General features: G+C 31.2%; 1 protein-coding gene across 9 annotated transcripts; it reads right to left on the bottom strand.

Moving 5' to 3' along the window:
• Positions 1-1,019: 1,019 nt before the first annotated feature.
• LOC134695652 (uncharacterized) lies at positions 1,020-24,286 on the bottom strand. Of its 9 annotated transcripts, none has more exons than XM_063556977.1 (11): positions 23,969-24,285; positions 17,498-17,675; positions 15,387-15,490; positions 14,487-14,624; positions 13,855-14,031; positions 12,897-13,009; positions 11,751-11,868; positions 9,629-9,844; positions 5,745-5,831; positions 3,508-3,675; positions 1,020-1,900 (listed from the first exon to the last, which is right to left on the bottom strand). In XM_063556977.1, the coding sequence occupies exons 1-11, from the start codon at positions 24,021-24,023 to the stop codon at positions 1,842-1,844; spliced, it is 1,413 nt and encodes a 470-aa protein (XP_063413047.1). In that variant the 5' UTR covers positions 24,024-24,285; the 3' UTR covers positions 1,020-1,841. The 9 variants fall into 9 exon arrangements, with proteins under 9 accessions (XP_063413047.1, XP_063413046.1, XP_063413049.1 ...); XM_063556976.1 differs by having other exon boundaries at positions 3,508-3,693; positions 23,969-24,282; XM_063556979.1 differs by having other exon boundaries at positions 3,493-3,675; positions 23,969-24,281.
• Between the last annotated feature and the right edge of the window lie 3 nt (positions 24,287-24,289).

A 24,289-nucleotide genomic window follows, 5' to 3' on the forward strand; every position in this document is an offset into this window, starting at 1 on the left:
AACAAGCGAACTAGGCAAATTGATATGAATTCAAGAAAGAGAACTAGAAATATCTCGTCGAACTTTCTTTATATTTTTACCGCTTGATTTCCTAAACAAAATGGTATCAAAAGGTCGTTCTTCAATTTCAATACTAGTATGTCATTGTGATATCGTTACTAATGTTTTGCCAATTGTTCCTCAACTGTGTCGGTTCCTATATATCCTTCGTTTTTAAATATCTTGCATTGAGCGTTCCTGATGAAGACAAATCATGAAAAGCGCGTCAGACGCATGAAATTTATAACGTGCATTTTTTGCCAGTAGTACCCATTTGTATTATCTGTTTAATTTCAATATTATAATAAAATCTGTAAACTATATACTTTAATGTGTAGAAATATTTCATTTCAGATGCAGGTATTGGTGATGTGGTTCTTCATTCGCCGAGAATTTAAATAAGATTCGAAGAAGATAAAAATAATTGTATAGTATATAACCATTGATATCAGTTATAACGCAGACATTTCAGGTTTATGTTAAACAAATTATTGTAAAAATTAAATCTAATTTACCTGTTAAATGATTTTACTTTTTAATAAAAAAAATGATTATAGGTAAAATATAAAAAACATCCTCGATGTGTATATATTTAACTTTCCCTTAGCAAGATGTTAATATTAATTGTATACTGATTTTGAAATACATGTGCGTTGAATCTATTTATATGACATCAGTCGTCAAGTTTTTTTTTTATTTTTCAATGTTCAATCGGTGAGAATAGTCTAAGATTGGTTTTTTTTTGTGCGGTCGGTGTTGCTCAGTCTTTAGTTTTCTATGTTGTGTTTTTGTACTGTTATTTGGTGTGTTTTTTTTGTCTTTGTATTTGCCTGTAAAATGCAACAACATGTAATATAGCAGTTGGATTTGTGTATATATGGTACTTTATAAGTATTAAATCGACGAATAATTGAAATAATTGAATAGATAAATATGCTATCTTATCAGAAAAGTAGAACTCTTTACAAAACACCACGATCTGATGATAAAACTTTTTATTTGAATCTTGAAATTCAATAGATATGAAAGAATATTACAAACAAGATGAAAAATACACGATTAATCTATCTTTTATCATATTTGGTATATATCATAATAGACCAATATTTTACAAATTAAATATATTATATTCAAATGTATATACATATCATACACAAACAGATGAAAATTTCTGAACAAATATACAGTATTTTCATCCAACTTTCATCATAGGCTTAGTCTAAATTCATTTTTGTTTCAAATCATAATAAGTTCAACAATGATTTATAATACAATGATTCAGAAGTCAATGCAGTATGCTTTAAGCACTCAAAATAATGGACTAGAAAACAAACATGTATGTCATTTGTAACCTTGGGAAGCTCATCATTCGCATAAGACAACATTACAAAATTAATGCTATGGTTGTTCGATTGTCATTCTCGTTGTTGCATGTTTAATTTCAAATGCAGCGTGTCTAAAACTAATCTCTGCACAGTTTTGATATAAAACAAGAAGAACCCTTTCAAAGCTAAATCAATTCGCCATTATATATACAAAATACATTTTTCTTTTGTAAAAGGGATCAACATATTAGGCTACAGTAGTTGTAATGTTGTGTTTAGAGTTCAAACTTCCAAAAACCACAAGAAGCAAAGTTCAAAATTAATAATGTAACAAAACAGCAATCATGATACTGTTACTAGATATTCAATGTGTAAAATCTGCAATGTTTTTGTCAATCAGTGTTCTTCAAATACATAACTGTTTCTGACTGTTTCTTTCCATTATTTATACATTATGAGGAATACAATGGCATACTCTCACAACATGATATGGTCTAATCTGATGGCACTGGCTGGTCTAGCACCCATTTTTGTCGCTAAAACATAGAATGACAATGCTATTTACGTGTAAAACAGTTCAAACGTACAATCAATGGCTATTACAAAAAGTGCGGAAAGAACACGCAAAAAGAAGAAATGAAATGTTAGAATATTCAAAACATAAATATCCCATCTCTCTGTTATACAGCAAAGACGAACCAAACAATCATAAAAACTGAAAATTTTGTTATTTCCCAAGCTATGTTATTTTCACTCTCGATGTTTTTAGTAAATGATGGTCTTGTAGTATTTTATCATCTTTATAACTTGTTGTATGAACTGTTGGAAAATTTATAATGGTGATAGATAGTTGCCTAACGTCCAGTAACGAATGAAATGCTTTTTCATGTCAAATACATGTTATGAATCTCCTGTAAGATACTAAAGTATCCTAAATTAATACTCATTTTACAGGCGAGAAAATGATCTTTAGATAGAAATGCTAACCTCTACAAAATGTGTATCCAACAAGTGTGAAAGTAGGCGATTGTTACATAGAGAGCTGCCATTTTCGCTTTCTTAGAACAAGTCCAGGTCCTCTCAGCCAGAATTTACTTATGGGAAAGGGTTATTTGCGTAATGTATACTCGTGTTTTAATAACTAGATGTCCCAATCAAAATAGGTAAACAAAAATTGGGATAAAATGCATTTGATACTGAGGTAAAACTAAAAGAAGTTATTGACCGTTTGAATCCTTATTTGGGAAAAAATAAGGGGATTCCCCGAATGCCTTCTGAGTGTTCGATCATTTCATATTTATTCTTTTGTGTCTTTATCTTATACTGGATTAACTAAAATACTGTTTCGAAATATGGACTATTAAAATTAAATACATAATCTCATAATAACACAAATGCATTGCGATATTTTACCTTTAACCCGACACCTTCTTTATTAAAAAGTGTTGTTTGTTTAATTTGTTCAATGAGAGCCTAGTTATAACATTTCTATTAGACATGTTACATATATACGTTTAACTGGGTTTTCAACAAAACTTAGACTACATGTTACAAGGAAGTAAGTAATACTCGATGAGATCTAAGTATGCACGTTATCCAATGATTAAAGTTAAGAGGCTTTAACAAAGCCGTAGAAAAGGTAGGGTAAAGCACGGAACAATTTGTCTGTTGGGGTATGGTGCAATGCTAAATAGTATAATATGAGACATGTTCGTTACCATTTGACCCTGCATATTATTTTATTTTGATCAAGTAGATTGTGCTTTGTCTTTAGATTATCCTTTACAATGTAACGTTATCGATCCACGAAATCATTTCGATACCATTGACTCGTAAAATGAAATGTAATCAACTATATGGGACAGTAAAATTGTTTCTTCTGCTGGAAGAGGGAATCGAAATTCAACAATGTTGGTTCACATATTATAAAATTGGCACGCATGTGATTAACTTCATATTAAATACATCAGTATTCACACCAATGGCTACTTTAACTATTATTTTCATAGAAATACAAAACACATTGAGTGGATCCAAAGAATAAAAATTGACACAACTATGAAACTACAGTATAATAATATTTACATGTTTATATCTGACTATGAAACTACAGTATAATAATATTTACATGTTTATCTCTTACTGATAGGCGGGATTGACGGTTGTTCCATGTCAGGAATCTGTGCTCTGATGGCTCGTGACATCGGTGTTGATGGAGGAGCTGGTCTAGGGTAATCATGCATAGGTACCAGTCCTCTGTCATCCTCGTCTGGTAGATCCACAGATAGAGCATCTCGGGCTGTCATCGGTTCTACAATCATATCAGATTCTGAAAAACGAACTGTTGTAATGTCACGCAAAACCCAAGGTTACAGTGTAATGCATCACTATCTGTGTTATAAAACCAAAGCATTGTGACAGTGTATGACAAAATTAAATTGTATTAATTCTATAAATTTTGATGCTAATATAAATACTGTTGTGATTTTCAAACAAAATGAATATAATGCTGTTAACAGCGGCTGATTGTATGATGCTGAAAAGCGTCGACGCTACAGTGATCGTATATAAGTCATATTTAATGGTTGCGTAACGATGAAATAAATGCTTAGTATTTTGTCTGGAAAAACCTTCCGAATGCAAAATATTTGCTTTTGAATTGAAATAAGAATAACCTTTGAAGATCAATAAGTGATCGTGTTTATGTATAGTAGTGCAAAAGGATGACGACGACTTTTGGTGAGATATTTGAGTTACTATTTCCATTAGGATGATAGAAACAGGAACTAGCTTAACAAATGTATACACAGTTAATACAAAATCTAATTTTGGTATCTATGATGAGTTTAATGAAGATGATGTTGTTAGTCCAAGATCAGTTTCCTTGATTGAGAACTGCATAGATCCAATGTATATCTTGGAGTCTTTTATCTTATATTTGTCCTTAGTTTTAATGTTGTTAGTAAACACTATGTTGGTAGTCATACACAATTGCTAACCTCGGCCTCTTTTACACCCAAATTTGAAAAAGAAAAAACCTGCAAAAAGTTTATTGTTAAAGTGCACGAAACGATATGGTCAAAGAGGACGCGTATGTTAGAAAATTGATATTTTAGTATTTATCTAAGTATCAAAGCATACAAATCGAATATCTAAGGCTTCTTGGTAGGAAAGGCAGCTACACGTACTATTGCAGAACTTAGAGAAGAATTTACTTAATTTTTAATTCTTAATAAAGCACTATCGAAATAATTATATTATCTTTCAGAAATGATGTTTAACTATTGTTTAGCATGATTTGTTTTAATTTGGACAAACTGGAAATATAAGAGACAAAGCGAGAGAATATTTTAACCATGAAATGCCCAGTATCGTGATGAGGCAAAAGAATGGGTTTATCTTAGCATGTCCCATAGAAATCAACCAGCAAACTAGAAAGTTTTGTATTGTTGTATGGTAAATTATCTAATATGACAACAGTTAAAGGTTAGAGCAGCTACAGAAATATACTAATTTTCAACTCCCTCGGGAAAAGTTGGCTTTAGATGAATTTGGTTATTTATGTTAGTTATTTTTGACATACAGCTCTTCATTGGTTTCGGTACTTATACATCTTCGAAGTTCAAATATTTGGCTTTGAGCGTTCCAATGAAGGTAAATCAAGAAAAGTGCTTCGGGCGCAAGACATTATATAAAGTGTTGTTTTCATTTTTTTTTCTAAGAATACACAAACGATGATTAACGGCAAACTATTAAATAATGGCAAAGTTAACAGTTTTTTTATGTTTAAACTTTTATTATCAATCAATACATTTCAATTTACCCTATGGAAAAGAACAAGACACTTTCAAATGAAAATTCAGCATTAAGTAAATTGAAAATTAATAGTTAACAAAAACGTCTAAAAAATAAGGTTCATTTAACCCTCATCAGGAAAACTCGAGGGCAAAATTTTCAAAAGACAAAAAACTGTTATATAACCAATTAATATATGAGTTGCTTAATTGTTTGAATCCATCTCAGTCTGTTGGTGAGGGACTTTTTAAGCTTGCCATTAATCATATATGCATACACCTACATGTCAAAACCATTATAAATTGAGAAAAAAACGGATATGGCAGACATGTTTGGAATGATAAGATCTACCTATTGTCCATTTACTCCCAAACTGTCAGAGCACTTTTCATAGGAGTTAATTTCCTTAAATGACAATTACAATTTGTTTTTTTATATTTTTAATTTAAAGAGATGAATTAGTGTCACATGTTACGAACATCAAATAATTGGAAGGAATGGAAAACCAATCAAAGTATATAAGGAATAACAAAACTGTAGGATTTCAAACAGAACATTTATAAAACAACAACAACAACACTTTACCGGATTTTATGTATAATGAATACTCTGTCATGGTATCCTCCTTGTCGCCTGACACAAATGATTCAATGTCAAATGTACTTGGGTGAACTTGTGAAACAAAATAAGGGTAAATAGTTTTAGTTACATTAATGTGTATCAAGACATAGTGCTTTATACCCTCATTGTGATTCAAATAAGAGTTAACATAAAATGTGCCCTAATTTGTGTCGTTTGTGTCTTTGTTTTCAGAATGAGAACAAAAATAATTATTACAGCATTTTTGCACACAACACATTAAACCGAACTAGTATGTGAGTGAACTAAAACATTAGACAGGAGTGTTAAGTTGAAAATGTAATGTACCAATCTATTAAATTAACACAAAAATGTGAATTACTATTAGAGCAATATGAAATATCCTAATTTACGTAGTTTAATTCTGGTTGTGTTGCCTTTACAATATCAATTTAACTTTATCATTTTTAACATAGTCAAAGCTGCGTGTTTTCCATCTCAATATCGCTATAGCTTGTTTTTGTTTGTGGTAGGACTTAACTCCAAGTATTATAAACAGATTCTTACATTGATTCAAGTAGATTATCTAATTTATCCAATCGAGATAGTTAAATGAGTGGGTTAAGTAAGACCCCTTTTTGTCCCCAAAATATAGAAATTTTACAAAATTGTGAAAATGTAATCTCTTAGCTATTTACTGGAAAATAGAATGCTTCTGCTACATAAATATAGGCTGTTTTTGACAATACAATCAATACATATCGGGTACTAGCATCATTTAGTCATACTAAATTACTGAAATCTTGACAATTTAGCATTTTAGTGAAAGTGGCCGCATTCGTGTTCCATCATAATATTGAATTGTTAGTTGTATTTGATGATAATACACAACATATATCAACACGGGTGTCATTCGGTTTATCGAAAGAAATGATCGTGAAAGAATATCTAACGGCGGTCAAGTATTGAGAGACGATCGTGAAAGTTCTGGTAACGGATCGTGAAAGATATTTAATCGAGAGGACATATGAAAGGTCAATACATATTCTTATTTAATTAAGTACACGGACAAGTTTACGACAAAATAAAACTGTCTGTCAAAATGGTTCAACATAATGATCAGTATGTGAGAATATCCAGTTTCAAAAGTACATAGTTATTACAAAATGACAAAAGGCAGATTGCTTCTCGGCATTTCAATGACATAAAAAATGTAAACAAACACGATTTTTTTCACAAATTCGACTAGATAAACTACGTTTATCAGAATAAGGGCATTGCATTTGAATTAATTAAACGGTTCTTATAATTATTTTGTATAAATATAAACTGCATCTTGGTAAATAACGAACTGTTTACACAAAATTGATTTTTTGGATCGTGAAAGATCATGTACCGCATTTTTGAAGATCGTGAAAAGGATCGTACAAAATCTGATGCTACGAAGACGTTAAAATTATTCTTCCATTTTTGATAATTGATATTTGTTATTGGTATTGAGAAAGGCTAGATAGGTCAACATCCTCAATAGGTTTAAGCATTTCAAATTATTAATATTTTCAGAAAATGAAAAGAAACAACAATTACGGCAATAAGAAAAGACAAGGGGTGACAAAACGCCGAAAATACATTAAAATTATTATTTGGGCATTTGTGAACATTTTATTTGTAAATAGTTGGACGATTGTAGGATGAAGTTTTTTTATTGTCATGTGACGTACTCATTTATAATGAGTTATAGGATACCCATATTTTGTATATTGGGTCCTATAAACTAAATGTCCGTCAGACAGGGTTTGCCTCATTTCATGTATGAAGATTCATTTTAGTGGTCAAGTCCGTATCGAGGATTCGTTAAGCTTTAAGATAACTGTCCACAGTCTGGTATTATGATTTTTAGGTGTATATTTTCGACTTGTGCAATATATACCTGTATGCTTAAGCGACAAGGTGTTTTGTGTATGTTTTGTGTATGGTGTACATGTCTGTCTGCATGTTTCTTATATGACTTCAATTGTGTTTGATTTTTCCAAAGGATAGTAAGATGCGTAGTCGGTCAGGGTCCATATACTTTTGACCTTATGATTCGAATTAATTGGTCAAGCATAACTTTTACTTTTGTCAGTTTCTATAATAAGGCACTGTAAGGATCGGAACACATTTATTTGGTGTACGGGATATGTGTAGAGATCTGTATGGTATGGTTCATCTGACCTTGACCTTTTTTATGAATCATTGACAATCTTAGGCGCATTTCACACTTCTAGTAAAACCCTTGATATTATAGACGTTCAACAAATATACTATCATAAGTAAATCAAACAAGACATTACAGCATTTTCGCTATGGTATTCTATTGTTTGCTCTATATAGTTAAAACAATCCTTATCTGCATTGTTTATAAAGAACATTACTATTAAAACGTTCTGTTGCACAAAATGTTGGTTATCGTTCAATCCCAAATTACACATGAAATGTGCTGTTTCTGCTATGATTTTTTGTTTGATGGATAACATTTTGGTTCAAACGTTGCATATACATATTATTGACTATCTAGTGTCGGTCTGTCTGAAGTGCACTAGACCGATTCACAGAGCTGAATCTTTCACACTTATTTAGACACGTTGTTTGGTTTTATTAACTTTCGAGATAAAGTGTTGAATAGAAAACAAAAATAATAGCTTTAATGTTTATCCTTATCAAAAAAGTTTCAGGCTTCAACCACTTGCAGATTTATTAAACGGTGAAAGAAATACTGATTTCTGAATACTAGTATTAAGTCTGGTCACGCATTATCTTTCACGATCGAAATAATACGTTGCCTGACTTTCATGAGCAAGTTTGATGGAAATTCAACACATTGAAGGTTTTTATAAACAAATGATTGCTTTTAATGGTAGCACATACTTTAATTTCACTATACAATCAGATACACCAAAGATTTAATTTCAAATATATCATGATATTCTGAAATATTACCATTTTATGTACAAAAAGCGTGTTATTTGTAATTAATTTCATAGACACTTTTGTGTTTTTTAAAAAGGTTCTTCATATTTTCTTTATCTTCTTTCACAGTTGTGTTGAGGAAGTTAAACCATTTTGACAGACATATTTTTTTGTTCGGATTTGTTCCGCGTTTTGAAAATTGAGCGAATTTTTCAAAGATTCTGAACAAGAATGTGCATTAAATGTCTTTCACGATCCGTTACCAGAACTTCACGATCGTCTCTCAATACTTGACTGCCGTTAGATATTCTATCACGATCATTTCTCTCGATAAACCGAATGACACCCGTGATCAAGGTTGAGGATGAACACTGATGAGGCCACTTTCATTTTTGACAAAAAACACCTGAAAAGTGACGTTTTTTGCCATATTTGATAGATTTTTTTATTTAAGCTTGAATCAAAGCGTTTTTAATGAATTACTCAGTTAAAATCTTTCACATTAACTAATTTAATCAACTAATTTAGACACTTAAGTGTTTACAAAGTGTCCAAATCTTCCGTTAGATGAACCTGATATTTGAGGCCAAAATCAGCCCTTACCGGACCTACTCCTTTTTAATTTATTTGGATTTGATAAATCTGATAATCCACGAATAACTATGTAAGAATCTGTTTCTCTAATGATTAGAAAATAAATTTCCTTTTTTTGTTAAACGAAAATCCCCTCCTAGTGCCTTTCACATTCCACAAAGTTGTTAATTTCATTAACTCCTGTTATCATTTTTTTTATTCATCCAGTTAACTAAGAGGTTATGAGCCATAAAATTATCGAATGATCTTTTGAGATCACCAGCAACCACACGTTGATTAAATTTTTTTATACAATGGGTTCGGAAAGGGATAAATTTCCATAGAGTTAGAGAAATTAATATATCTACCTCTTGTTCCTTCTTTAACTCTCCCATTACTTTCGATTGGCTTCTTCTCCATGTCACTACTTTGGATTTTGGATTCTTCGTTATTTTTCTTGTGCTTTTTGTAAAGAAAACAGGCCAGAAATACTATGGCTAGTATAAGTAGAATGGCCATTACGGCTGCTATAATAGGAATGATAGAAAACCCTGCAGATGCAGTCCCCGAGTCTGTGGTGAACGCTATCAAGAATAAAAATAGAGTCCAGTCATTATACACATCTTTTGTACATTTACAAAATAGAATATTCGCCTTTTCCACAAAACTTTTAAAGTTTAAAACTTGATAAAGACAAATAAAATCTCATTTCAGATTTGAAATATTTTACTTATTTTTTTCAATATATATTTAATTCCTTTTACTCTTAAAAAGCTTATTATTTCAGGATTTCCTACTGACACAGTTGATGAGAACGTTAACAATATTTGTATACGTTTAAAGTTATTTTACAAAACAATTACTGTAGTAAAGCAAACACGGTGCAAATGAAAATAACACTTGATGCATTTAATGCTCTTGATGCTCTTTTCTGAAGCACTCTAAAGGCCCCATGATAAGTTAGCTGTAAACGACTTAAAATATCATCCTTGGGTTAATTCATTACATAGATATAAAAAGCTGTGGTATGAGTGCCAATGAGACAAATCTCCATTCATTTCATTATTTGCAAGAGAAAAAGCATTGGAGGTCAAATTACGGTTTTCAACAGGGAGTGTTGGCTCACACCGAATAGTAAGCTATAAAGGGCCACAAAAAGTACTAGTGTAAACATGGTAAAACCATTCAAATCTTTACGTATCCGTATGAAGTATAAACACAACCAATACTTAATCTTTTGTTTTCAGCTAATGTTTCCAGATCTAATATGCATGTGTATATAGTACATTTGTTGTATGATGTGTATCTTAAAAATTAATATCATCATTATCAATATTGTTATTAAGATTAACTTTGTCTTCGAAAGTAAACAAAATGAACAGCTAAGAGGGATATTAAACGGCTTCAAACATAAAATATTATCTATACATGTATAGGTCTTTATCAGGTCAAGTCAAATTATCGAGCACAAAATTGTCAAATGAAACAGATGTGATTAAGAATAAGAATGCACATGTAATCAAAAGTACAATTAAGATTCAGGCTGGCGATGGAAAGTAAGTCAGACTTATTTTGTTCACACTGTCCGAAGGGTTTAAATCTATAAAAAAAAGTTAAAAAAACGCCGGACGCCAAGTGATCGCAAAAATGGTGTTATAGAATGATGAAAATCCCAGATATATGCCCTTCGAACCAAGTCTGGTGAACACTCACTCTTAAAATCAATCACACAAAACTCTGCGTGATAACACACTTTATCAGACACACATGGTTTTTAATAATGATACTCACGGCAAACAACTATTTAATAACAAAAATGAAAAATATTAAATTCATTTTGAACAGCTAACCTCATACATTCTCTCCTGTTACTGTAATAAATGACTCTGTTAATATGACAGAAAACAAAACAAAAACAGCAAAACTCATACAAGTCTGCTGTTACTGTAATAAATAACTTTGTTATCATGACATAAAACAAACAAAAACAGCTAAATGAATACCATCTCGCATGTTACTGTGCTAAATATCTCTGTATACACAAGTAAAAAACAACAACAATGTAAACATGATTCCTCAGACTTTATTTGTTTGTTTGTCATCTAATCATATTTTTTGATAAAAACAATCAACGTAATATTGTGCATAAATTCTTGGAGCTCTGAATGAACATAATTGGATTTCATAAAGATGTATTATATCATAGAGTAAAAACTGCTTCGCTAATGTCAATATGTATTCTTTCGAAAGTGTTGGTTGTTTTTCTCTAGAATAATTTTTCGTAGATTAAAAGTTAAGCTGAGTTCATTACAATATTGATTTCGACAGAATTCGAGAGATTGTTGATGCAATATCTCTTTTCATACTTCGTACATATTCAATTTGTATTTGAATTTCACTTTTTTACAAAGTGTTTGATAACTATATTCAATCATTAACATTTCCTTTTATGTACTATGTAATTTGTATAGAACGAAGGTATTGACTTACAATAAGGAGTAAGTGTTACTGTCCCACCGTCTGTTGTTTTCGTTGTAGATGTTTGTCCAGCCACACAGCCCCCTGGGTTAGTACTTACATATACTGTGCTTCCAGACTGGGTCACGGTCTATTAAGAAAATAACAGGACTCATTCATTATGACATAAAATATCTTGTAATTTTACTGTTTCATTGCAGTAATTCCTTTTTAAGTTGAATCGTACGGTGTTAAAGGGGCATACTCACCATATTTAAATAGGTTTGATATATTTCTTGTCAAAGACAGATTTTGGTAGGTTAAAACAAGGATGGTAATATACTCTTTTTCACGGATTATACTTTATAACGCTTCTCAAAGACGCTTTAATAAGGATGGTTGATATAAACACGACGTCTTTGATTAATTTAAAACTCAAAAGACAGCAATAATCGATCATGCATTATGATAAATTGAATATCACATATATGTGATAGAAATAGAGCAGATTAATAGCGACCCTTTGTTGACAAAATGCCAACATTGTCTTCCTCTCACTTGGAAATCTTATTATCGGTTTTGTTGTATTCTGGTCAGAGAGTCCTAATTTTGAAAACTAGTAGAAGTGATGGAACCAACAGTTTATTGACCCCAAACCACCATCTAATGTTTTGTAAATAATTTTGTTGCTTTATTTTCTGCACATTAAGAAATTTTGATTTTAAGTTGATGAGTTGAAGATACACGAAGGCTTTTCTAACTCAGGAATAGATTACCGTAGCTGTATTTGGCAAAACGTTTAGGCAATTTGGTCCTCACTGCTTTTCATCTTCATAGTTATAAGACGTGTCACGGTACTTGTCTATCCCAAATTCATGCATTTGGTTTTGATGTTATGTTTGTTATTCTCGTGGGATTTTGTCTGATTCTTTTTCTGTTTCTGTGTGTGTTACATTTCAGTGTTGTGTCGTTCTTCTTCTCTTATATTTAATGCGTTTCCCTCGGTTTTAGTTTGTTACCCCGATTTTGTTTTTTGTCCATGGATATTTGAGTTTTTAACAGCGGTAAACTACTGTTGCTTTTATTTATTTGGCCATTTTAACTTTATTTTTGGATTCGAGCGTCACCGATGAGTCTTTTTTACTGAAAATACGCGACATAAGATAAGATAAGACTTACCATACACGTAAATCTATACGTTGGACTGGTTACTGTGGCATCCAAATTTAATACTGAGACATAGTATGTGTCCCCACTACTTAGGTAAGTTGCACAGTTCAGCTGACCATCCGCTATGAAATGTAACAAGACATAACATGACTATATTTTTTTCAAAACCATCATTTTTTGCCAAGAGAACAAACAAACATCTGTCTTACTAGTGTGAGGTTAAGATACCTATGGACCAGTTTTAAACGCACTATTTTCCAAATGTCAGTACCATGTCAGGAGTATGGCAGTTGTTTATTTTCCACTTGCTCTGAGTTTTATTTTGTCATTTGTTATGGACCCCCTCTTTTGAATTTGAATTAGATTTTGGTATTTTTGTTATACTTGTTTGTCTTTTTTTATATTCAAAATCCAAATATCAGTTCACATTAATGTTTATATCCATCATCTCAATACCTACCTACATTTGTACATTTTTTTCTTCAGCTCCAACTATTTTATGATATTTGGTTTTGTACACTTTTTCCTCATTAAAAGCTCAAATTCAATCCTATAAAATTCTAAGTATTGATACAACTGGAATGATTACCAAACCGGAGCACCTAAGATCAACCCAAGATCAAGTTTTTGATTGTGTTTGTAATGTTCAGTCTTTAGTTTTTCTTTTTAAGCCATGGTTTTGTCAGTTTATTTTCGACTTATCATCTAGGTATCGTTTGCTTCACTTTTATAAAAAAACGTTATATTCATCAATCAACTAGCTTATATGGCACATTTTAGTCAGACTAACACACTCTATAAGAGACTCATACGGATGCAGAAGTTCAGAGCAGAATTCCTACTCTTTTGTAACATTTTGCAAGTTCATTTTGTACTGATAGGTGTTAATTTTGATATGGTTTTCTGTATCATATTTACCAGAGAACAAGACTTGAGTACAACATAGTCTATAATGTATCATACTTACCAGAGAATAAAACTTGAGTACTACATAAGGTATAATTAAACACAGCTTCTGTTCTGTTTGTACAATCGTCCCACACAGAGCTGGCTCCACAAGTATCAGAACTGCCGTCATTGTGCGTGTAATAAAAGTTGCCTAACAATGGGGTAGGAAACCATTGTTTTATATTGGATTCAAATCCTGTAAAATAAAAAAGTTCAGAACAAATTACCAATGAAGTGCGTCTTTTCCACATGAAATTAAAAGGTGAAAACTATAATATATTCAATTGTCCATTAAACGGAGACCTTTCGAAACCCTACCTTGTTTGATCACAAAATGTTGGTTATATTTAGTTTTATATTGAAGAAAAATCATTTTACTTGGACGATCATTAGTACCTTATTTATCTTCACATGAAATTCCTCTTAACCTGAATGTAAACAAGCGGTAAATGAGATATTTTCTTGATTTTACCAAACAATGAATTCATCTGTCTCAAGATGTAAAGAAAGAGTTAACTGAGATAATTACCTTATTTGACCTTGACATGTAATTACTACGTCCAAAGATTCGAAGAGAGGATTTACTAATTTTATCATAACGTGGAATTCCTCTGTAACTGGAGGTGTGGAAGGTTGAACTAAGATGATTACCTGATTTGACCATGACGTGGAATTCCTCTGTAACTGGAGGTGTAGAGGGATTACAGTACGTTGATATAGCATATGTCGACACTGCTGCATTGTACAACTCTACATACGCTCTCTCATTATTTGCGTTTGCTTCCGTGTCTGTAAGAAAATTTGCAGTTAATAAGCAAACTGAAACGGAAGATGGATGTATTTGTGAAATGATATTTGGATGAAATTATCTGCAACATGACAATTAAACTTCATAAATTAAAATATTTTGAGAAAGTTTAAACAAATCTAAATAATCTGTTCATTGCAATATAGATGCTCGATTATGAATATATCGAAATAGTTAAAAGAATAGTGAAAACACAACTTATTTAGCAATATTGCTTAAGGATGTCTGCCTGTCATGTTTTGAAATTTTTGTCAGAATTTCGGAATCCTCTGGTTTTATCCATTTGAATGTCTTAAAAAAAAATCCCCATGAACCCCAATTTTCTTTTTATAAATCTTTTACATGTATAATAATAAGTCATTTGTAAAAGTTTTATAAAATTTTATTTATTTTTTAATAGTATTTGAGAACTTTAACTGGTCAATGATAAAGCTATGAAAAATCAAGAGAGGACATTTTCCCGCCAAAATTCCAATAGCTAATATCTTGAAAACAAGCACATGGACCCCTATATTTTTTTTGCTATTTTGATTCCTCAATTTATTCCCTATCTATACATACTAGTTTTATGAAAAGTTATTTATTTTGAAACTGTGCAGCGAACATCCTTGAAGTTTTCGATGGGTTACGAATTCCCTTTCTTCGAACATTGCACCATTTAATGTTTTATTCAATAATTTACAAATACGTGATATCATATGTTTCTTAATCTTAATCTGAATCTTTCGAAGAGTGTTCCTCACCTGAATATAGATAGTAGTAGTAACTATAGTCTGTAATCTTTGTATATTTTAGACAATAAAATGCGTTGTAATCGTTGGAGAATAACTGCACAAAAGAGTTACCTCTAAAATATAAAATTATCTATCAACTTAAGCAATGACATACTAGAAACATGTAAAGAAAGTAAAGAATGTAAATAATAACAATTAAAACAAATGTCTGAATATGGATATAGACATATGATAAAGATGCAAGAGAATTTTACGTTGTTGTGCGTCCTTTTAGTGCAGTATTTCAAACATTACCATATAAGCGGTAGGTTTGACGAGCTATGAAACCAGGTTCAACCCACTATTTCGTTTTTAAAATATCCTATGCCAAATTAGGAGTATGTCAGTTGTTATCACATAGTCCGTTTCTATGTATGTTTACGATTGTTGTTGTAGCAGTTCAGTGTTTCCGTTGTTCTGCTTTGTTTCCATTTATTGTTTATGTGTTTCCCTCACTTTTGGTTTGTAACCCGGATTTGTTTCAGTTATATTAATTTAAGACTATTGAATAGCGGTATACTATTATTGCCTTTTATGATTTACCCTTGATTTTATGTTTTATTAATTTGCACTTTATCGAGAAAGTGTATACTGTATTCAGTATGAACTATCAACTACAAACCCTGTGTATATCGAAGTCTTTGTTAAAATACTATCAACTTCAAAATAAGGTTGACATAATTGTCAAATATTTCATAAACGAAATAGTGAAAATAACTTCTGGGTTCCACCAGTCAAGAGTCCTCAAGATTGAAAGATATTGCCAAATTATGTTAAATAATAAAGTAACTAAAGGATTTCAAAATTAGCGTCCAAGAGTACTAGACAAAAATTAAAGTACAGCCTAATCAGACTCATTTATATGTTTTAAACTTTTTGTTTTCGTTATAAAAATAATTTGAAGTTTTTAATGTCATATTAATTTGTGTGTTTGTTTTTGGAAGCTGAAATTATAAGCCGCTTACATGAAAGGACCCAATTGGAAACAAGTTTTAGAGTTTCGTGTGTTATCTCTGATATAATATCAGCATTTTTTTCCATTGAGGATACTACATTCATAAAATACAATTATATTTTACAAAGTATTTGTTAGTATTATCCTGATTTATTGTATAATTTGTGTACTGTAACAATGAATATGTTTGATATTGCCTTGAATACAGATTATTATTTTTATAATTATTAATTACCACTCTTTGTTGGCGTCTTTTTTAAAGTAAATTGTATCTTTGATTGGTGTTTTAGAAAATTATGTTACAAATATGTCTGTTATGTATCTTTCACAGTGTTGGCTTCTGTATCTTTATTATCTGTATGAACCTATTTTTCCTATTGGGTTGCTTAACGAACTTTGTCAACATAACGAAACTATAAACAACTATCATACATGTGAGAGGTTAAGCTAGTTGAACCTACCATTTCTTATACAAAGTCAAGAATATGACAGTATCTTTCCACCTGTTCCGTTTTTAATAACTTTTGACTCTTTTTGATCTGCCCCTTTTTGAATTTATCTTAGAGCTCTGTTTGTTGTTTTTTTTTTGTTAAAGTTAAAGTCTTTAATATCATAGATTATCCATTTCAGTTTACATTTTTGTTTTATGTGGCAGGTTAAATGTTTGGAGTACACACGTGTCTCGCATTCTAACATGAACAAGTAGCAATTGCAAATGTAATATTTACATACAAGTCTTTGAATCCCTTAAGTAAAAGAAATTAAAAAAAGTGTGTTTTTATATAACATGTATCACAGCAGGGGTTACCAAAAAAAATAAAAGAAAGATTTGAAATAGTTTAGTCTTGGAATGACATTCTAGGCACGAAAGTTATTAAATACTAGGCTAATCGATTGGGCACATTATGTTTTGATATTCTGAAGATTAACATATGTAGTGTTACAAACATTTAAAACCGTCATAGCACGGACAAGTAACAAGCGCAAGTTTAAAACATATGAGTTCACAACCCTAGAAAGAAAAGACTTTAAAATAGTCTTGGAATGATGAGTAAAGTACATAATTAGAAAATGCTTCACTACGCGAACCTATTCATTATGTTTATACTGAAATGAAATTACTTACTTAAACAGGAAGTATCCGGTGTCTTCTGTAACACAAGTAAATGATGAAACAGATGATGAGTACGATGATAACGTCCAACCAGAGGTGACTTGTGCGTTGTTGTGGTCGAAAACAACATCTCCCCTGTAACTATCGTACCACGTGCCATCCCATTCTGTAGGCAGACTGCATGTGCATTCTGTTAAAACAAATTGTACATTTTCTTAAATCTCTTAATGACACCAACGTTGTACGTCTGAATACATTAGTTTGAGCTAAACAACTCTCATTTGGTTATGATGACACCAACGTTGTACGTCTGTATACATTAGTTTTAGCTAAACAACTCTCATTTGGTTATAAATGAACGTGCATTTCATTTTAGGCGATGTCTATTCATTAAGAACATCGTAGTCTGAGAAAAGAAAAGGGACGGAGCATAATCATTTTTGTCGTAAATTGTTTATCTTGTTTAAATGAAGTGTCTCAGGTCAGTTCTTTCTGTAATTGATATATGTAAAGTAATGTCCTTTAGATAAATATCGACAATATATTTAGAGAAATCATGATTATTCAACACAAAATATCATCAGAACACCGAATCCAAAAATACACTTGAAATTGTTTTTAATGAATAAGGAAGATAAAAAGCAAATTTCAGTTAGATCAAATCAACCTCAGTGTTAGATACAGGTTTAATTCACGGTTATCACAATTGTTTCTTTGTGATGAAATGATTTATAACAAATACAAATCAGGAAATGTGGTATGATTGGCAATGCGACAAAACTCAAGTAATAGGAGACAACCGTACGGCCTTCAACAATGGTCGGCGTTAAAAGGCCCCGATATGATAATTGTGAAAACTAAGCCTTATTCATATATAAATATTTACGAAACGAACAAATATAATAGATATAAAACAACGACAACCACATAACTATATGCTCCTGTAGACTTTGGGCAGGCACTAAAGAATATGACGGGTTTAACATGCTTGCTGTCTTCAGGCACTACGCGTAATTAATCTGAACTAAAGGAGAAAAGTACAACATAGGAACAAACTTTAAAAATCAGTTGAAAAGGGCTCAACTGATCAGATGGATACAAAAGAGGAAAATAACGAATGACACACAGACCGCTCGTGGCAGTGAATGTATACATCTCCATAACGAAAAAGACAAAACATGCAGATCTGAGAGTACTCGCAGTAAATGAAAACTAGTCCGAAGCTGATTAAATAATAATACATAACCATGTTCTACAAGACTGAATTATCAATCAAAACACGTCAGTGCAATATTGGCTGAATTTAGGATAATGAATTCTCGTAACTGAGTTAATTATTTTCAAAATGAAAAAAAAGTTAAAAAAAACGTTTTGAAAAATATCTAACTATTGTATTGAATAAACAACTTTTATAAAAATCAATTAAAATTTTACTACTGCATTAAGGTGGTACCTGACACTACAGGGAGATAACTCTGTAAAATAAGCTAAACATTTTCTTGTGTTAGATCTGGTAGCAATTTTTCAGATATTTTTGCCTCCAATGTAGGAGTTCGACAAGGTGAGTATCTCTCACCTTCATTATTCTCAATTTTTCTAAATGATTTGACAGAATTTTTGTCACATGCTTATAATGGTCTCTCTGATATATGTAATATGTCTCATTTATTATTTGATAATGATGATATTGAAGTTTTCTTTAAATTGTATTTGTTATTATATGCTGATGATACTGTTATATTTGCTGAGTCTGCTACTGAATTACAATCTGCATTAAATGCCATGTATTTGTATTGTGAAACATGGAAGCTTAGTGTTAATGTAGAACCAATATTGTGATATTTTCAAAAAACAGACAGTGTGAAAACACTCAATTTTTCTATAACAATGAACCAATAGCTGTGTTAGATGATTTTCTATATTTGGGTACAGTTTTTTTCTAGAAAAGGTACTTTTCACAATAATAAGGCTAGATTTGTACAACAAGCTAGAAAAGCTATGCTTTATGTTTTATGTAAAGCGAGAAAGCTTAGTTTGCCAATAGATATTTTGTTACAATTATTTGATGCAATGGTGGCACCTATTTTGTTATATGGTGCAGAAGTATGGGGTTGTGAAAATAATGACATTATTGAGTCTTTGCATTTAGAATTTTGCAAGTATATATTAAAGGTAAAAAAATGTACACCAAATCATATTGTATATGGCGAACTTGGTAGAACACCCATGTCTATATGTATTGAAGCTAGAATGGTTGGTTTTTGGCAGCGAATTTTAAATGGCAAGAAAGAGAAAATATCTCGAACATTGTATGATATGTTGCATAAACTGAATGAAGGTGATGTGTACCATTCTAAATGGTTATTATATATAAAAGATATTTTAATTGAATGTGGTTATGGAAATTATTGGTATGACCAATCTGTATTAAGAAATATAAACCTGTCTAAAAATGTAAAGCAAGTTCTTCATGAAAAATTTGTAGATAGTTGGAAATTACAAGTATATAACTCACCGAAGTGTATAAATTACCGTATTTATAAATCTGATTTTAAATTTGAGAATTATCTCACTGTACTTCCATCTGATTTAATGTTTAATCTTACTAAGTTTAGATGCGGTAGCCATAAATTGCCAATTGAAGCTGGTAGATTTTTTAGTATCAATAGAGCTGAAAGAATTTCTGATCTTTGTAATAAGCAAGAATTGGGTGATGAATTTCATTATATAATTAATTATAACTTTTTTCTCAAGAAAGACTCAAGTTTATACCTGATCATATATATAAAAACAAAAATACTGTAAGCTTGTCAAATTTAATGAGTAGTCAAGATAAATATGTACTTGTTGGGTTGGCAAAATTTTGCAAAATTGTTATGTCTGTATTTAAATGATAATATATGGATATTACTCTTTCATCTGCATACACCTACTTCATATGTATATATGTTAGTTCATGCATTACTATTGTTAGTTAAATTTGTTGTTTGTTAAATTTATTGTACTAGTATGCCTCATGTGAGGCCTTTAGTGAAAATAAAAAGTTTCAAAAAAAAAAAAATTTCAAAAAAAGTTTTAAATTATGTTGTGTTGTAAGGGAATATTAAGTTTCTCAGTGATAAAAATTAGTGTTTGTCAAACTGCTATTCAACCAATGTATTTTTTCTTATAAAATGGTTGGTTCAAATATTTTGATTTTTTTATATTTTTGTCAAAGGGTCGAAGCAAATACTATGTCAAAATTTGATGAAAAATAAACGAGTCAAATTAATTATAAGGGCCGTAACTACCTATGAGGCAGGGGAGGCAACTGCCTTTCCTGAATTTTCTACACCAAATTTTTTTTTAAGTAATACAATGAAATATTGACAAAATGTACACGAAGAACTTGAATTTATATTATAAACAACACAAGTTTACAGTTTTAACAGTGTTATCATGATACGTGATATATCTGTCTTTTCCATGATTTTTGATCGAAAGTCAACCGTTTCAGTATAGTTCTATTTATTTTTTTCGCCGTCCGTATGTTAATCCGTCTGTTTTTCGTATTGTACGAGAACACAAATGAATCTTTGCTTCCGACAATTTTGAATAAAACTTAACTTTTCACATTTATTTAGGGTCTCAATTAAGCAGAGAAAGTTCCATTTGTATTGTGAATCTTTTATGATATCGGAAATTCATTACCGGTTGAATCAGCTGTTGGATCGTTTTTCTAACGTCTCCCGATCGTACAAGAACATTATGGTCAATGGCTTTGTAGTTAAACACACCCATTCGTTGTAGCAGGGACTTTTTATACTAATAGAAAGTCCCTGGTTGTAGTTATATACCTTTCTGTTTAGCTTAAAACAATATTGAAATTCAAAGTCCTCGATAAAAAAAATATCTTGCGTTCTATAATCTTGCTTATTTTTAACCTTACCAGTTTGATTTCTTACAAAATTATCTTTCAATACATTTATTATAATTGTTTGCATAAATATTGCTTCCAGGATCCAGTAATATTGATGTGTTTCTTAAAGTAAGGAAATCGAAGGAAAACGGGGTTTTCCCATTTTACTGAGAGAGAAAAAAAATCGGCGGTCACAATGTATTCAATGTTGATAATTATAGGTCAAAGTACTGCCTCCAAAACGCAGCCTTGGCTCACCATGAACAGCAATCTAAGGTTCAGACAGCTTGTTTTTGCATATAAATTGCTTCCAGGTTCAAGCAATACTGATGTTTCTTAATGTAAGGAAATCGAAGGATAACATGTTATTTTTAGCCAGTTTACTGAGAGAAAAAAATCGGCGACCCTCTCTCTATAGGGGGCCTCCATCGACGCCCCCAAACCCCTGCCTCCCCTGGATTCGGTTAATTTGAAAAATCAATTAAGTAGCATAGACCTATCTAAATTTACGGTCTATGTGAACAACATCGCATTAAAAATTAAAAGTGCTATCCCGTTGTTGATAAGTACTATATAGGTACAGTTAAACGTTCTGGTCAAATAATTTTATCTATATATAGAGAAATTTAGTACAAGTTTTGAATAAATGGGGAGTATCTAGTTCCTTGACTTAATGATTTATCAACTAAACAAGAATTGCGTTTATTAAACAAACTGTGGACTATACACATGGAAAGAAGGGGCAAACGGAACATTACCGTTCTAAAAGTGAAAATTTACAATCGGGAACGAAAAACAATCTAATTTGTCGGGGTCTTTTAAAAGGGTTTTTCGTTTCCAAGAAGACACTAAGGTTAAAAATCCATCAAACAAAGACAAAAAAATCAAAGTCAAGTATGTATGAATACAGTGTTAAATAAGCAGCTATATGACTAACAAGGACCTATAATACTAATAGCCGAATTCTTCTAAAGTTATTTTTATAAAAATTATAAAAAAAAATATGGTTTACTTGCCAATGAGACATGTAACTGTCCATTAAAGGTTTAAATGACGAAGGTAAACACAATAAAACCCCAGGAGAAAATATGCATACCGTATAGTCTGCGTTAGAAGGCCCTAACATGAAAAAAACTGTGTTATAAAATTCCAATAAGAAAAACTAACGGCTTAATTTATACATATACATTGTTTTTTATATGGGAGGCATTAACTAACAACTTTCACTGATTTACATGCTCATGACTTGGGACAGGCACTGGAAGAATGCGACAGGGTAAAACATGTTTATGAGCATCCAATTCTTCCCTAACAGTGGAGTTAAAGCAAATAAATATAGTGCTGACTTAAAAATCATTGAACTGTGAAAACTTCTTGAAGGACACCAACGATTGTTAAATCCGATTGTCACTTTAATCATTTCTTCTATAGCATAAATCCAGTTAACATTATGAGTAAGATTTTATAATCGGCTTATGACAACCTGGGTAATAACAATTGTTATATTTAAGTTATACATGTATTGAATTAAATACAAAGCTGTAATATACATTTAAATTTTAGTGACCGGGGATGATTTAATGTGATGTATAAATTGGTTATATTCGAATTCATTTTAGTTAAATTTTTCAGTACTGCTATTTGTTAGGGACGACATCAAAAGATCAATGTAAGACAAAAAAATATTTAATTAAAATAGTGTGTGGGTGGGGGTTGAACTGCTGCAAGATGTGGTTATCCGACATGGATTTTTACATATATCTATATAGGTCAATCAATTTTTCCCAAATTATGTTAAGAGAGGGGGAAAGGGGGGAGGGGTTCAGTGAAAAATCTATATGAATTAAGTTTTTTATCCTTCATTGAACTTCTGATGTCGTCCCTTAGGTTGACAATTATAAGATACAGGGAAAATTAAAGGATTTAATACTTTGAATAGATCCACAAATTAATTGACCTTGTGGCTAATGGACAAAAGTACGAGATTTTGGCAATTAGAGACACAAAAGATCCCGTATCGCTAAACTTTATCAAGTTGCCAAAAAAGGACAATAACTCCTGTTATGACATTTTCTATATAAAAAGACAGTAGGTTTTTTTTTTTTATCTGCTGTATCTTTAACGGTATAACATATTGAACATTTTTTTTAGATTTTACCCTGCGTTTTATTTACAGCCATGGTGGCCATGTTGATTGGTAAGATGAATCATTGTACGTATTAAAAATGCAGTAACTATATAATTTTGTTTAAGTCTATGTTATGTTCCTGTTGGCCAATAAGTTTTAGAGTAGGAGATTGTTGTACAGTTAACGGGAGACGACTGGCACCAATTAGCGACACTATCCCTTTGAACTATTAGTAGATAGTCAAACAAATTGAAGGCACAAAAGAAAAAATACAAGAAGAGCATAAAAAGCCGACAAAAGACTTTATGGAAAACTAAAGCAGAATTAAGTAGATTGTATTTACGAGAACAATTACTGGTAGGTCAAAATACTGTTCATTGTTGATCGCCTCCTGTTTCGAAAAATGATAACCAGACGAGAACAATTTTATAAGAATAGAAAAACTTATAATACTTACCAATTGATTTGACTGTTAATGAAATCCATATAAAAAATACAAAAACGCGAGACATTGCGTGTTAAGCTGTCCAATGTATATAACCAATATTACTGAAAACGGTTGAAAACTCGACGAGTCACAGAATTGTTTATTTATCTGTCATAATACCATGCCTAAATCATATTGGCATCAATCATATATCGTGCCCGATCTGTCCTGACGTCGGGTGGCTATAGTTACAATAGTGTATTGAACGAGTTAATCAGGATTAACGAAAGAAATCCAAATCTCTGTTAATATTTAAGATTTAAATTGTACATGTGCTTTAATAATTCATAT

This window comes from Mytilus trossulus, chromosome 14 (assembly GCF_036588685.1).
Source record: "Mytilus trossulus isolate FHL-02 chromosome 14, PNRI_Mtr1.1.1.hap1, whole genome shotgun sequence".
In the NCBI taxonomy this organism is placed as follows: Eukaryota; Metazoa; Mollusca; class Bivalvia; order Mytilida; family Mytilidae; genus Mytilus; species Mytilus trossulus.

What these genes read in the sequence shown, in the direction of transcription:
- LOC134695652 (XM_063556976.1), bottom strand. Translation starts at nt 24,023, where the DNA reads ATGTCTCGCGTTTTTGTATTTTTTATATGGATTTCATTAACAGTCAAA. An exon ending in CCACGTCATGGTCAAATCAG is followed by an intron (nt 14,032 to 14,486) that starts GTAATCATCTTA and finishes TTTATTTTACAG; the next exon opens with GATTTGAATCCAATATAAAA. An exon ending in AGTTAAAGAAGGAACAAGAG is followed by an intron (nt 5,832 to 9,628) that starts GTAGATATATTA and finishes TTGTTTCACAAG; the next exon opens with TTCACCCAAGTACATTTGAC.